The following is a 15465-nucleotide window of genomic DNA, read 5'->3' as shown; positions in this document are numbered from 1 at the left end:
GATCTTTGCTAAAGGATTAATTACTTTATTATTTGTTAATTAAATTAAGGAATTTAATTAGTCAAATAGATTTAGTTATTAGTCAAAATGAAATATTATTATATGCTTTGCTAGCACAGAGGATATAATTAATATTGTGAAAAAATTGAAGTTTTCTATTTGGAATAGAAAAATTAAATTATTTCTTTTAGTTGAAACATATATGTGATATATATAATATAAGTTATTATTGATTTATATAAATGTTATATATAATATTAATTTATTCTCCAATTTGGAATTGAAATTGCAAAGACGTGAAAGTCCAATTGGACTAAGTAGCGTTCGACACTTCAATCCCTTTGAGAATGGGATTCGAATTTTTATAGAAAATTCCATTTAAGTTTTTTTTTGGAATAAATTTTTACCCTAATTAAATCATTACCTCAACCAAACAAAAAAAGGGTCTATAGGTGATGTTATATAAAAGGTGATGGAAGAAAATTTGCCACATTAATTCTTGAGAAGAAAAATCACTTTGTAAAAGTGAGAGTGCAACACAAGCCAAGAGAGAAAATACAATTACAAGAAAAGTGTTTCTTGTTCTTCTTATAACATTGAGTTGAGATTTTTGAGAAAAATTTCAACACAATAATTCGTTCAATTTTGTTCACGGGTTTCATTGATCAAAGAGTTGATAGCAAGGATCGGTCTCAGTGTGGATACACATAGAGTCTTCGCACTATCGAAGAATTTGAAATGAGACTTTTTTCACCAGGTACGTCTTAGATCCGATCTTTGACACGTAAATAAATTTTAAACACGAAAAGATCTTTCTAGGATTGTTATTGTCTTCCGCTGCGTGTTGCAAACACCTATACGCAATCCTTCATCTACTGCCACATTAGTACTATTACATTCCGAAGTCTTTCTTTCAAAAATAATTCCTAAAGTATCGACAACAACAACAACAACAATCCAGTAAAATCCCACAAGGGGGTCTGGGGAGAGTAGTGTGTACGCAGACCTTACCCCTACCCAAAGGAGTAGAGAGATTGTTTCCGAAAGACCCTCGGTTCAAGAAAAAACAAAAAGACAAAAAGGGACAATATTAGTATCACCACGATAATCATAGAAAAAAAAATAGAAACATGAAATTTAGAAGAAAGAGGCAAAGTAAAAGCGATAGTTAGTAAAATAGGTCCTGTACTAAAAACCGAAATAGTAGGACACAACATTGCCACTAGCTATCTTAGACAAAAACTCCATTAGACTATTCTCACAAAGGTACGATGTAAGGCAAAACTCGACTATCTCCTAACCTACAACCCTAATACTCGACCTCCACATCTTCCTATCAACCCTAATAATTCCTAAAGTATCACGACTCCAATTTCCTTCCGTAAGATGTTGTGATGGTACCTAGTCATTAAGACTAGGTAAGCCTAACATTTACTGAAATAAATTAACAGAATTCAACCAGAACAACTATTAAGCGTGATATTGATTTTTTTTTATAGTAAATCAATAATTCCGAGTGCAATACAATACCCAAAACCGGTAGTACAAGTCATAAGCTCTAATGCGTTTACTAGGAAAATTCTCTAAGTACAATTGTAATTATGTTTTTATATAAATTATCTTTCAAATAGAAAGCATATTAAAGAAAAGGAGTATTTTAAAAAAATATCAAATATAATATCACAATCCTTTCAAGATTTATTACTCTTTAAGAGATACATATAAAATTGAATACATTACTTTTGATGTTTGAGTTGTAACTATGTTGCAGGCTTGCAACTAATTTGTATATTATGATATATATCATACTTTTCGTATTATTCATAGTTGAATTATAATTTATAAATATTTTAAATAGATTATTTGTTAAAATTTGTGATTTTAATATAATTTTTATAATTATTTTCTATTTTTTATACTATCTTAAAATTCTTAAAATTAGTAAAATTTAAAGATTCGTGAGACTTATATGTCTCAGGGCTTACGCCTCATCTTATAAGAGGTAAAACAATTCGCCTCCCGCCCCGCCTTTTTAAAACTTTGGTTGAAAGATATCATCCAAATGCAATACAAAAGTGCAAGTTTCCATTTTCCCATAAAAGAAATTACTACTCCAAAAATAAGCAAAAAGCACCAGGATCGCGATCCGCGTCAAAAGTATAACCCCAATCTACACCATCCATTTCCTCTAAAATCGGACGGTCCATTTCCACCCGCGCCGAAAATTTCCCCAAAAGTCTCAAAATTTCATCTTCCTCCCTCCACATTCCACACATCCTCTTTCCCTATATATTCACTCACCCTTCAACTCCTTCCCCACACAAAATCACAACTTTCACACCATTCTCAACCTTTTCCCCTCTTGCAAAAAATCCTTTAAAAATGGCAAGAACAAAACAAACAGCACGTAAATCCACTGGAGGAAAGGCACCCAGGAAGCAACTAGCAACAAAAGCTGCCAGAAAATCAGCTCCGGCAACCGGTGGAGTTAAGAAGCCCCACCGTTTCCGTCCAGGTACGGTGGCACTTCGAGAGATCCGTAAGTATCAGAAGAGCACTGAACTTCTGATCCGTAAACTCCCATTTCAGAGACTGGTAAGAGAAATAGCACAAGATTTTAAGACTGATTTGAGGTTCCAGAGCAGTGCCGTAGCGGCGCTTCAGGAAGCGGCAGAGGCGTACCTGGTGGGTTTGTTTGAGGATACCAACTTGTGTGCTATCCATGCTAAGAGGGTTACTATTATGCCTAAGGATATTCAGTTGGCTAGGCGGATTAGGGGTGAAAGGGCTTAGGTCTTTTTTATCTCTGGGATGTTGGTTAGTGTTTTGAAGAGGTTTAATGGTTGGACTTGGGATGTGGTGTTTTAGGTTGTCTTTAATGTAATGAAAGATTTGGAAATGAAAATCAATATTGTGTTAAAAAGCCTATCCATATTTTTGTTTCTTTGTTTTTTTTAAAGCATGGCTATTAGCTACTCTATCTGAGCATATAGAATGGAAAAAATGTTTTATTGCTGGTAAGTAGTACTCCATTTCCAAAAAAAAAAGAAGAAAATCAGAAGGTTTTAATCTGTGATTAGGTAGGAATCTAAAAAGAATTATTTTAAGAACATATGGTTTTAAAATGAGAACCAAAACAATCATCAAATCGTATGCATTTCACTTTGATTTTTACAGCACTAGGCAGAGGAGAATTACTTCTTTCAAGATCTTGGACGGAAGATAGGAGATTAAAATCCAATGGTCAGAAGAACAAAATTATGTATAAAGTCATTTCTGACTGTAACTAACAAGAAGACACATTTTTAACATCTCATCATAGAAACTGATATGGAAAGACCTGTTATCTAAACCCAGGTGTTAAATCAGATAAGGCTAAGCATCAAAATGACAGGTTTGGACATGGTCTTTTAACTATGGGAATTTGAAACGACTACCCTTGTTCCAATGCTGTACTGAAGGTGAACTGGAGTACAAGGCAAAAGGTTTCATCATAATAAGCATAGTAAGCTCTAGCTCTTTTTTATTCATTTATTATTTATAATTGTTTGTTTGTGGTGAATACAAGCAAACTCTTGCTTCCATTCCCTGTCTTTAAGAGTAAAAAAGGAATGGATTCACTTGTCCGACCCTCCCCTTTACCAGCATGGCTGGCAAAGAAAGAGGGGAAATCAGGCTCTCCTAATTTCTCCATTATTTCTAGATACCACTCTTCTTGTTATATATATACCCCCCGCCTTGAGTAGAACTTCAAGTTTGGGAATGCAAGTTTTGTTTTCTGGAGAATGATTGGCAATAAGTGTAAGAGATCTGAAGTTACGTTGTTGAAGATTAGGAACCCCTCCACATGATCAGCATATCATAAGTGTTGCGAAAGCCAAATGTGTATAGTGTAAATGAGTCACAACTACTATACCAAAAATTATGGCAGCCACTAAATAATAAATAAGACAATAATACTGTTGAAGTTTGGCAAAATGCCAAAGTCCCACATTGGTTGGGAGTTAAGTTTGGGGGGGATTTTTCCCCTATAAAAGAAGGCCTAATGTTTAGGATTGAAACACACCTCTCATTTGCCTTCTCATCTGTTTAAGGCATTTGTATCTTCTCTCTTTAGTATTATTTCACTTGTATTTTTGGAGTGGAATAAAATATTTGGTTGTGTCCGAGGAGTAGGCAAAATTAGCCGAACCTCGTAAATTCTGGTGTTCCCTTTATTATTGCTTTATTGTCTTATTTATTATTTGGTGGCTGTCATAATTTTTGGTATAGTAGTTGTGACTTATTCACACTCTATACATTTGGCTTCCGCAACAATTGGTATCAGAGCCAAGGTACTGTCTAAGTATGCTCTGTGGTTGCAGCATAGTCTGATCTTCCACATCAGAAAAGATTTATCTTGGTAACTGAGTCAAGGTTCTGTCTGAGTATGCTCTGTGGTTGCAGCTTAGTCTGATCTTCCACACCAGAAAGGAAATAATCTTGATTTGTGTCGTCAGCTATTAAATAATATTTGTGTCAAAGATGGGAGACAATAAACAAGAAGAATCTACATCAAGTGTCAACAATACGTCATCATTGGCATCTTCGCTTATGACAAGAATTGTGTCAAATGCGAAATTTGCGGTCGAAATATTTGACGGGTCCGGACATTTTGGGATGTGGCAAGGCGAGGTTCTAGATGTCCTTTTTCAACAAGGGCTAGATCTGGCCATTGAAGAAAAGAAACCAGATGTTATTGGAGAAGAAGATTGGAGAATTATCAACCGTGTTGCTTGCGGTACCATTCGATCCTACCTTGCTAGAGAGCAGAAATATCCATACACAAAGGAAACTTCTGCAAGTAAATTATGGAAAGCACTGGAGGATAAATTTTTGAAGAAAAATAGTCAAAATAAATTGTACATGAAGAAGAGACTGTTTCACTTCACCTATGTTCCTGGTACCACGATGAATGAACATATCACCAGTTTCAATAAGTTGGTTACAAATTTGCAAAATATGGATACAACTTATGATGATGGTGACTTGGCCTTGATGTTGTTGGCGTCACTTCCTGATGAGTACGAGCACCTTGAAACTACTCTACTCCATGGAAATGACGAAGTTTCTCTCAGAGAAGTTTGTTCGGCTTTGTACAGCTATGAACAAAGAAAGCGAGAAAAACAGAAGGGCGGAGAAGGAGAAGCACTATTTGTGAGGGGTCGTCCTCAAAATCAAACGAGGACAAAGAAGGGAAGATCCAAGTCAAGATCCAGACCCAGCAAAGATGAATGTGCCTTTTGTCGAGAAAAGGGCACTGGAAGAAAGACTGTCCGAAGTTGAAGAATAAGGCCAAACATAACAATGGAAAGGCCATTATGGATTCAAATGTAGCTGATTGTGATGATTCAGACTTCTCATTAGTTACAACAGAGTCATCAACATCATCAGACATATGGTTGATGGACTCGGCTTGTAGCTATCATATGTGTCCCAACAGGGACTGGTTCATGGAATTTCAAGAAGGAGAATATGGAGTCATCCACACAGCGGATAACAGCCATCTTACCTCATATGGCATTGGTTCAATACGATTAAGGAACCATGATGGAATGATCAGAACATTGATAGATGTTCGATATGTACCGGATTTGAAGAAGAATCTCATCTCTGTGGGAGCCCTAGAATCAAAAGGGTTCAAAATCATTGCAGAAAATGGAGTGATGAGAGTATGCTCCGGTGCACTAGTGGTAATGAAGGCTAATCGGAAGAATAATAATATGTACCGCTATCGTGGCAGTACAGTTATTGGGACAGCGACAGTAACATCCAGTGACGACAAAGAGGCAGAAGCAACCAAGCTATGGCACATGCGCTTGGGACATGCTGGAGGAAAATCCTTGAAAACTCTATCAGATCAAGGATTGTTAAAAGGAGTAAAGGCTTGCAACTTGGAGTTTTGTGAGCATTGTGTCAAAGGGAAACAGACAAGGGTTAAATTTGGTACAGCGATCCATAATACTAAAGGCATTTTGGATTATGTACACTCTGATGTTTGGGGTCCTTCCAAAACACCTTCATTGGGTGGGAAACACTATTTTGTAACCTTTGTTGATGATTTTTCTCGAAGAGTGTGGGTGTATACAATGAAAAACAAAGATGTAGTGCTGGGAATTTTTCTCAAATGGAAGACGATGGTGGAGAATCAAACAGGCAGGAGGATCAAGTGTATTCGCACAGACAATGGAGGTGAATACAAAAATGATCATTTCAATAAGGTCTGTGAAAATGATAGCATCGTTCGACACTTCACTGTTAGACATACACCACAACAGAATGGAGTGGCAGAACGTATGAACCGGACCTTGCTGGAGAAGGTACGGTGTATGTTGTCCAATGCTGGCTTGGGCAAAGAATTTTGGGCTGAGGCAATTACATATGCATGCCACCTCATTAATCGTCTACCATCTGCTGCTATTGATGGCAAAACACCATTTGAAAAATGGTACGGAAAACCTGCTGTAGATTATAACTCTTTGCACGTGTTTGGCTCAACTGCATATTATCATGTGACGGAGTCAAAATTGGATCCAAGGGCAAAGAAGGCTATTTTTATGGGAATTACTTCTGGAGTCAAAGGATATCGCTTATGGTGCCCTATGACAAAGAAAGTAATATTCAGCAGAGATGTTACCTTTGATGAATTTGCTATGGTAAATAAGGTAACAGAAGATACCAAACAAAATGAAGGTGCTTCTAAGCAGGTGGAGTTTGAGGGAAAATTTATTTTTCCTACACAAGAAGCAGAGGAGGAAACAAATGAAGATTACCCTCTGGAAGGAGAGCCAGTAGAGGAGATTCCAACTCAGGAATCTCAACAACAACTTGAATCAATAGCAACCAGCAGGCCAAAAAGAACAATAACGAAACCTGTTCGTCTCATAGAGACGGTTGCTTGTGCAACCTCAATTGTAGCTGATGATGTTCCTACTACTTATAAAGACGCTGTCCAAAGTTCAGAAGAAGATAAGTGGAGGATTGCCATGAATGATGAAATACAGTCCCTTCATCAGAATCATACATGGAGATTGGCCAATCTCCCGAAGGGAAAGAAAGCAATTGGGTGCAAATGGGTATTTGCAAAGAAGGAAGGATTTCCTAACCAAGTAGATGTTCGCTACAAAGCAAGATTGGTGGCCAAAGGATATGCTCAAAAGGAGGGAATTGATTACAATGAAGTGTTTTCTCCAGTTGTAAAACATTCCTCCATTAGAATTATGTTGGCTTTGGTAGCACAATTGGATTTGGAACTAGTTCAGATGGATGTAAAAACTGCGTTTTTACATGGAAACTTGGAGGAGGAAATCTACATGACTCAGCCAGAAGGATTCAAAGTTGCTGGAAAAGAAAATATGGTGTGCAAACTTGAAAAATCGTTGTACGGATTGAAACAATCTTCTAGACAATGGTACAAGCGATTTGACGAGTTTATGTTGCGGCAAGGGTACAAGAGAAGCAAATACGATCATTGTGTGTATTTGCACAAGCTTAAAGATGGTTCCTTTGTATATCTTCTCCTATATGTTGATGATATGTTGATAGCTTCCAAGAATTCGGAAGAAATTGATAAGTTGAAGATTCAACTGAAGAAGGAGTTCGAGATGAAGGATTTGGGTGAGGCAAAGAAAATTCTTGGCATGGAGATAATTAGAGATAGACGTTCAAAGAAACTCTGTTTATCTCAAAAGGAATATTTGAAGAGAGTACTTCAACGTTTTGGCATAGATGACAAGACTAAGCCAGTTAGTACTCCACTTGCTTCCCATTTTAAGCTAAGTACTACTATGTCGCCAATGGATGAAGCTGAACGAGAGTATATGTCAAAGGTACCATACGCAAATGCTGTTGGTAGCTTGATGTATGCAATGGTTTGCACAAGGCCTGACATTTCACAAGCTGTTGGAGTTATTAGCAGATATATGCACAATCCAGGGAAGGAGCATTGGCAAGCTGTGAAGTGGATTCTACGGTATATTCATAATACTGTAGATGTCGGGTTAGTTTTTGAGCAGGAAGACAATCAGTTTGTAGTTGGATATTGTGACTCAGATTTTGCGGGTGATATGGACAAACGAAGATCAACTACTGGTTATGTGTTTACTTTTGCAAAGGCACCAGTTAGTTGGAAGTCTACTTTGCAGTCAACAATTGCTTTGTCTACAACAGAGGCAGAGTACATGGCTATTACAGATGCTGTGAAAGAGGCAATTTGGCTTCAAGGATTGCTAAAGGAGCTTGGTGTTGAACAAAAAGGTATCACAATTTTTTGTGATAGTCAAAGTGCTATTCAATTAGCGAAGAACCAAGTTTATCATGCAAGGACGAAACACATTGATGTTCGGTATCATTTCGTACGAGAAATCATAGAAGAAGGTGGAGTCACGGTGAAGAAAATTCATACTACAGAGAATCCTGCTGATATGCTGACAAAGGTGGTGACTGCGGTCAAGTTTCAACATTGTTTGGATTTGATCAACATTGTTGAACACTGAAGATTGAAGATGAAGACACAACCAAAATTTGTTATTGAGAGAGAATTGAAAATGTGGAATTTTGCCAAGGTGGAGATTTGTTGAAGTTTGGCAAAATGCCAAAGTCCCACATTGGTTGGGAGTTAAGTTTGGGGGGATTTTTCCCCTATAAAAGAAGGCCTAATGTTTAGGATTGAAACACACCTCTCATTTGCCTTCTCATCTGTTTAAGGCATTTGTATCTTCTCTCTTTAGTATTATTTCACTTGTATTTTTGGAGTGGAATAAAATATTTGGTTGTGTCCGAGGAGTAGGCAAAATTAGCCGAACCTCGTAAATTCTGGTGTTCCCTTTATTATTGCTTTATTGTCTTATTTATTATTTGGTGGCTGTCATAATTTTTGGTATAGTAGTTGTGACTTATTCACACTCTATACATTTGGCTTCCGCAACAAATACAACAATAAAAGGAATACCAGAATTTACGAGGTTCGGCCAATTTTGCCTACTTCCTCAGACACAACCAATATTTTATTCCACTCCAAAAATACAAGTGAAATAATACTAAAGAGAGAAGATACAAATGCTTTAAGAAGATAAGAAAGCAAATGAGCAGTGCGTTTAAATCCTAAACATTAGGCCTTCTTTTATAGGGTGAATTACCAACCAAAATTGGTACTTCACCGATGTGGGACTTTGGCACTCAACAAATCTCCACCTTGGCAAAATTCCACATCTTCAATTTTCTCTCAATAACAAATTTTGGTTGTGTCTTCATTTTCAGTGTTCAACAATGTTGATCAAATCCAAACAATGTTGAAAATTGACCGCAGTCACCACCTTTGTCAGCATATCAGCAGGATTCTCCGTAGTATGAATTTTCTTCACCGTGACTCCACCTTCTTCTATGATTTCTCCTACGAAATGATACCGAACATCAATGTGTTTCGTCCTTGCATAATAAACTTGGTTCTTCGCTAATTGAATAGCACTTTGACTATCACAAAAAATTGTGATACTTTTTTGTTCAACACCAAGCTCTTTTAGCAACCCTTGAAGCCAAATTGCCTCCTTCACAGCCTCTGTAATAGCCATGTACTTTGCCTCTGTTGCAGACAAAGTAATTGTTGATTGCAAAGTAGACTTCCAACTAACTGGTGCCTTTGCAAAAGTAAACACATAACCAGTAGTTGATCTTCGTTTGTCCAGATCACCCGCAAAATCTGAGTCACAATATCCAATTACAGACTGATTATCTTCCTGCTCAAAAACTAACCCGACATCTACAGTATTATGAATATACCGTAGAATCCACTTCACAGCTTGCCAATGCTCATTTCCTGGATTATGCATATATCTGCTAATAACTCCAACAACTTGTGAAATGTCAAGTCTCGTACAGACCATTGCATACATCAAGCTACCAACAACATTTGCGGATGGTACCTTTGATATATACTCCTGTTCAACTTCATCTTTTGGCGATATAGTAGTACTTAGCTTAAAATGGGGAGCAAGTGGAGTACTAACTGGCTTAGTCTTTTCATCTATGCCAAAACGTTGTAGTACTCTTTTCAAATATTCTTTCTGAGATAAACAGAGTTTCTTTGAACGTCTATCTCTTATTATCTCCATGCCAAGAATTTTTTTTGCCTCACCCAGATCCTTCATCTCGAACTCCTTCTTCAGTTGAATATTCAACTTATCAATTTCTTCCGAATTCTTGAAAGCTATCAACATATCATCAACATATAGGAGAAGATATACAAAGGAACCATCTTCAAGCTTGTGCAAATACACACAATGATCGTATTTGCTTCTCTTGTACCCTTGCCGCAACATAAACTTGTCAAATCGCTTGTACCATTGTCTAGAAGATTGTTTCAATCCGTACAATGATTTTTCAAGTTTGCATACCATATTTTCTTTTCCAGCAACTTTGAATCCTTCTGGCTGAGTCATGTAGATTTCCTCCTCCAAGTTTCCATGTAAAAGCGCAGTTTTTACATCCATCTGAACTAGTTCCAAATCCAACTGTGCTACCAAAGCCAACATAATTCTAATGGAGGAATGTTTTACAACTGGAGAAAATACTTCATTGTAATCAATTCCCTCCTTTTGAGCATATCCTTTGGTCACCAATCTTGCTTTGTAGCGAACCTTTTCTTGGTTAGGAAATCCTTCTTTCTTTGTAAATACCCATTTGCACCCAATTGCTTTCTTTCCCTTCGGGAGATTGGCCAATCTCCATGTATGATTCTGATGAAGGGATTATATTTTATCATTCATGGCAATCCTTCACTTATCTTCTTCTGAACTTTGGACTGCGTCTTTATAAGTGGTAGGTACATCATTAGCTACAATTGAGGCAACACAAGCAACCGTATCTATAAGACGAACATGTTTTGTTATTGTCCTTTTGGCCTGCTAGTTGCAATTGATTCAAGTTGTTGTTGAGGTTTTTGAGTTGGAATCTCCCTCTCTACTGGCTCTTCTTCCAGAGGATAATCTTCATTTGTTTCCTTCTCTGCTTCTTGTGTAGGAAAAATAAATTTTCACTCAATCTCCACCTGCTTAGAAGCACCCTCATTTTGTTTGGTATCTTCTGTTACCTTATTTACCATAGTAGATTCATCAAAGGTAACATCCCTGCTGAATATTACTTTTTTTGTCATAGGACACCATAAGCAGTATCCTTTGACTCCAGAAGTAATCCCTATAAAATAGTCTTCTTTGCCCTTGGATCTAATTTTGACTCTGTCACATGATAATATGCAGTTGAGCCAAATACGTGCAAAGAGTCATAATCAACAACAGGCTTTCCATACCATTTTTCAAATGGTGTCTTGCCATCAATAGCAGCAGATGGTAGACGATTAATGAGGTGGCATACATATGTAACTGCCTCAGCCCAAAATTCTTAGCCCAAGCCAGCATTGGACAACATACACCGTACCTTCTCCAGCAAGGTCCGGTTCATACGTTCTGCCACTCCATTTTGTTGTGGTGTATGTCTGACCGTAAAGTGTCGGACGATGCCATCATTTCACAGACCTTATTAAAATGATCATTTTTGTATTCACTTCCATTGTCTGTGCGAATACACTTGATCCTCCTGCCTGTTTGATTCTCCACTATCATTTTCCATTTCCTTGATCTGATAAAGATTTCAAGGATTTTCCTCCAGCATGTCCCAAGCGCATGTGCCATAGCCTGGTTGCTTCTACCTCTTTTTCGTCACTGGATGTTACTGTCGCTGTCCCAATAACTGTACTACCGTGATAACGGTATATGTTATTGTTCTTCCGATTGGCCTTCATTACCACTAGTGCACCGGAGTATACTCTCATCACTCTATTTTCTGTAATGATTTTGAACCCTTTTGATTCTAGGGCTCCCACAGAGATAAGATTTTTCTTCAAACCCGATACATATCAAACATCTGTTAATGTTCTGATCATTCCATCATGGTTCCTTAATCGTATTGAACCAATGCCATATGAGGTAAGAGGGTTGTTATCCGTTGTGTGGACGACTCCATATTCTCCTTCTTGAAAATCCACGAACCAGTCCCTATTGGGACACATATGATAGCTACAAGTCGAGTCCATCAACCATATGTCTGATAATGTTGATGACTCTGTTGTAACTAATGAGAAGTCTGAATCATCACCATCAGCTACATTTGAATCCATAATGGCCTTTCCATTGTTATGTTTGGCCTTATTCTTTAACTTCGATCTTCGAACAGTCTTTCTTCCAGTGCCCCTTTTCTCGACAAAAGGCACATTCATCTTTGTCCTTGTTTGATTTTGAGGACGATCCCTCACAACCAGTGCTTCTCCTCCTCCACCCTTCTATTTTTCTCCCTTTCTTTGTTCATAGTTGTAACAAGCCAAACAAACTTCTCTGAGAGAAATTTTGTCATTCCCATGGAGTAGAGTAGTTTCAAGGTGTTCGTATTCATCAGGAAGTGACCCCAACAACATCAAGGCCAAGTCACCATCATCAAAAGTTGCATCCATATTTTGCAAATATGTGACCAACTTATTGAAACTGGTGATATGTTCATTTATCGTGGTATCAGGAACATAGGTGAAGCGAAACAGCCTCTTCTTCATGTACAATTAATTTTAACTATTTTTCTTCAAAAATTTATCCTCCAGTGCTTTCCATAATTTACTTGCAGAAGTTTTCTTTGTGTATGGATATTTCTGCTCTCTAGCAAGGTAGGATCGAATGGTACCGCAAACAACACGATTGATAATTCTCCAATCTTCTTCTCCAATAACATCTGGTCTCTTTTCTTTAATAGCAAGATCTAGCCCTTGTTGAAAAAGGACATCTCGAACCTCGCCTTGCCACATCCCAAAATGTCCTGACCCGTCAAAAATTTCTACCGCAAATTTCGCATTTGACACAATTCTTATCATAAGTGAAGATGCCAATAATGACGTATTGTTGACACTTGATGTAGATTCTTCTTGTTTATTGTCTCCCATCTTTGACACAAATATTATTTAATAGCTGACGACACAAATCAAGATTATTTCCTTTCTGGTGTGGAAGATCAGACTAAACTGCAACCACAGAGCATACTGAGACAGAACCTTGACTCAGTTACCAAGATAAATCTTTTCTGATGTGGAAGATCAGACTATGCTGCAACCACATAGCATACTTAGACAGTACCTTGGCTCTGATACCAATTGTTGCGGAAGCCAAATGTATATAGTGTGAATGAGTCACAACTACTATACCAAAAATTATGGCAGCCACTAAATAATAAATAAGACAATAATTCAACAATAAACGGAACACCAGAATTTACGAGGTTCAACCAATTTTGCCTACTTCCTCGGACACAACCAATATTTTATTCTACTCCAAAAATACAAGTGAAATAATACTAAAGAGAGATGATACAAATGCCTTAAGAAGATAAGAAGGCAAATGAGAGGCGTGTTTAAATCCTAAACATTAGGCCTTCTTTTATAGGGTGAAGTACCAACCAAAATTGATACTTCACCGATGTGGGACTTTGGCACTCAACAATAAAAAGCTCGAATTTCCTAACATATATAGATGATTCTTCAGAGATCTCCTGCTTATTAATTATTTTCCAAATAATGGATATAACATGCCTTAACTTTGCCAATTTCCAAATTTCAGTTGACAGCAATACGATACCTTCAGAATGTATTATCAAAGTTTCTAAATGGCACATACCTGCTGCTCGGGGTGCTACTTTATCGTTTTCCAAAGTTGCTAGGGGTGCTTACTTTTTTAAAGTCATCAAAGGTACTTTCCTCTTCATTGTAGTTAAGGGTGGCAAGTAGGCTGGTCTGTGACCGCGGGCCAAATGGGCTAAGTGAGCCAGAACCGGTAGGAGCGCTAGAGGTGGGCCTGGGCCGGTTCTTGGCTTTGAACCGTTAGGACCGGGACCGGATCGGTCCCTTGGCAGGCCAAACAGGCCCAACGGTAATTTTTTTTAAATAATTAGCCGTTTGACTATTTTAAAAAATAGCCATTGGCTATTTAGAAAATTGCCATTTAACCCCCCCTCCCCTTCCAAACCAACTTTGTTTTAACCCCAAACTTTTTATAATTATATTTTTCCTATTTTCAACTATAAATATCCCCTCATTCTTTCATTTCTTATAAAATCAATATCAATCTATCACAATCTCTCTCTAATTTTCTCCTATACTTTCTACTATTACTTACTTTATTCCAAAATATAGCAAAAAAATATTGAGGTTGTTCAATTTGTGAAAAGATTGTGAAGTTGGTGAATTGAAGTCTTCAAGTCTTCAACGATAATCAATTTTCAACAAGTTGTTCGTCAATTCGGTAAACTCATTCCAACTCTTAAGTCTTAATATTATAGTTTTGTTTGTTTTATTTAGTTGCTATTACTTGATTAATCAAGATGGCTTCCTTAAAAAATATTTTTGATAAAAATAATAATAAGGGAAAATTCAAGAGTGATGCTATTCCTCCTCCCCTGCCCCCGACTCCCCGAACCAAACCCTATATCCGTCCTACATCTGCTATTCTTGATAACGATAATAGTTTATTATAATTTACCGAGAGTCAATTTTGCCATAATATTGCAGCCGGTGAACAATAGACCATGAATTAATGAATGCACTTTATTCTAATAATTATAATACTATTGATGAAAATGATGTTGAGGAAATTGATCTTGATGAAACTCAACTGGATGATGATACACCCACTAGTCCTGCTTCTGATGTTAACCTAACTAGTGATAACCCTGCTAATCCAAATGATGACCCATCTAATACTCATGTTACTGCCCCTATATTTTCTAGACAACCTACCAAACTGACGGAAACATCTCATATTTGGCCATTTTTTACTCAACTAATTCCACAAAATAAGGCTAAGTGTAAAACTTGTGGTATGGAGTTAGCTTTTAAATATTTTGGATCGCGGGGGAGGGACTTTGACTAGACACATAAAAAACCCCTAAAGATAGAGTTAGATATGAATGTCTGAAAGCTTTGGCCGAGGAGAAAAATGTACCTACTCCTAGTCACACTGACCCTAGGAAAACTTGTTGATTTTTTAGAAAAATTTCACATTGCTACAAATGAATTTTCTGGGCAATATTATCCTACTATTTCTAACTGTTTATTTTATATTGCAGAACTTGCAAATTTGTTTGCTCATTTTTTAAATGGTGGGGAAATTCATAAACTTGCTATTGATTCTATGAGAAAAAAGTTTTAAAATATTTTTTCCCTATTCCCTTTTGCTATTATTTGGTACCACTTATCCTTTATCTCTCCCTTTTCTTTTATCTTCCATCTTTCTTTCTCCCTTGCTTTCCTCTTCTTCTTCTTGCCCTTCCTGAGCCGAGAGTCTATTGGAAACAACCTCTCTACCTGCATTAGGTAGGTGTAAGGTCTGCGTACAGACTACC

At 37.2% G+C, this 15465-nt stretch overlaps 1 protein-coding gene across 1 annotated transcript; it reads left to right on the top strand.

Annotated features, from left to right (window-relative positions):
* Window positions 1-2304: 2304 nt before the first annotated feature.
* Window positions 2305-2928, top strand: LOC107759464 (histone H3.2). Its single transcript, XM_016577419.2, has one exon. It carries the CDS (start codon window positions 2383-2385, stop codon window positions 2791-2793), a length of 411 nt encoding a protein of 136 aa, XP_016432905.1. The 5' UTR covers window positions 2305-2382; the 3' UTR covers window positions 2794-2928.
* The last annotated feature ends 12537 nt before the right edge of the window (window positions 2929-15465 follow it).

This window comes from Nicotiana tabacum, chromosome 16, assembly GCF_000715075.1.
Source record: "Nicotiana tabacum cultivar K326 chromosome 16, ASM71507v2, whole genome shotgun sequence".
NCBI lineage: Eukaryota > Viridiplantae > Streptophyta > Magnoliopsida > Solanales > Solanaceae > Nicotiana > Nicotiana tabacum.
The sequence above is the reverse complement of the archived record's forward strand: the minus strand, read 5'-3'. Positions and strand labels throughout refer to the sequence as shown.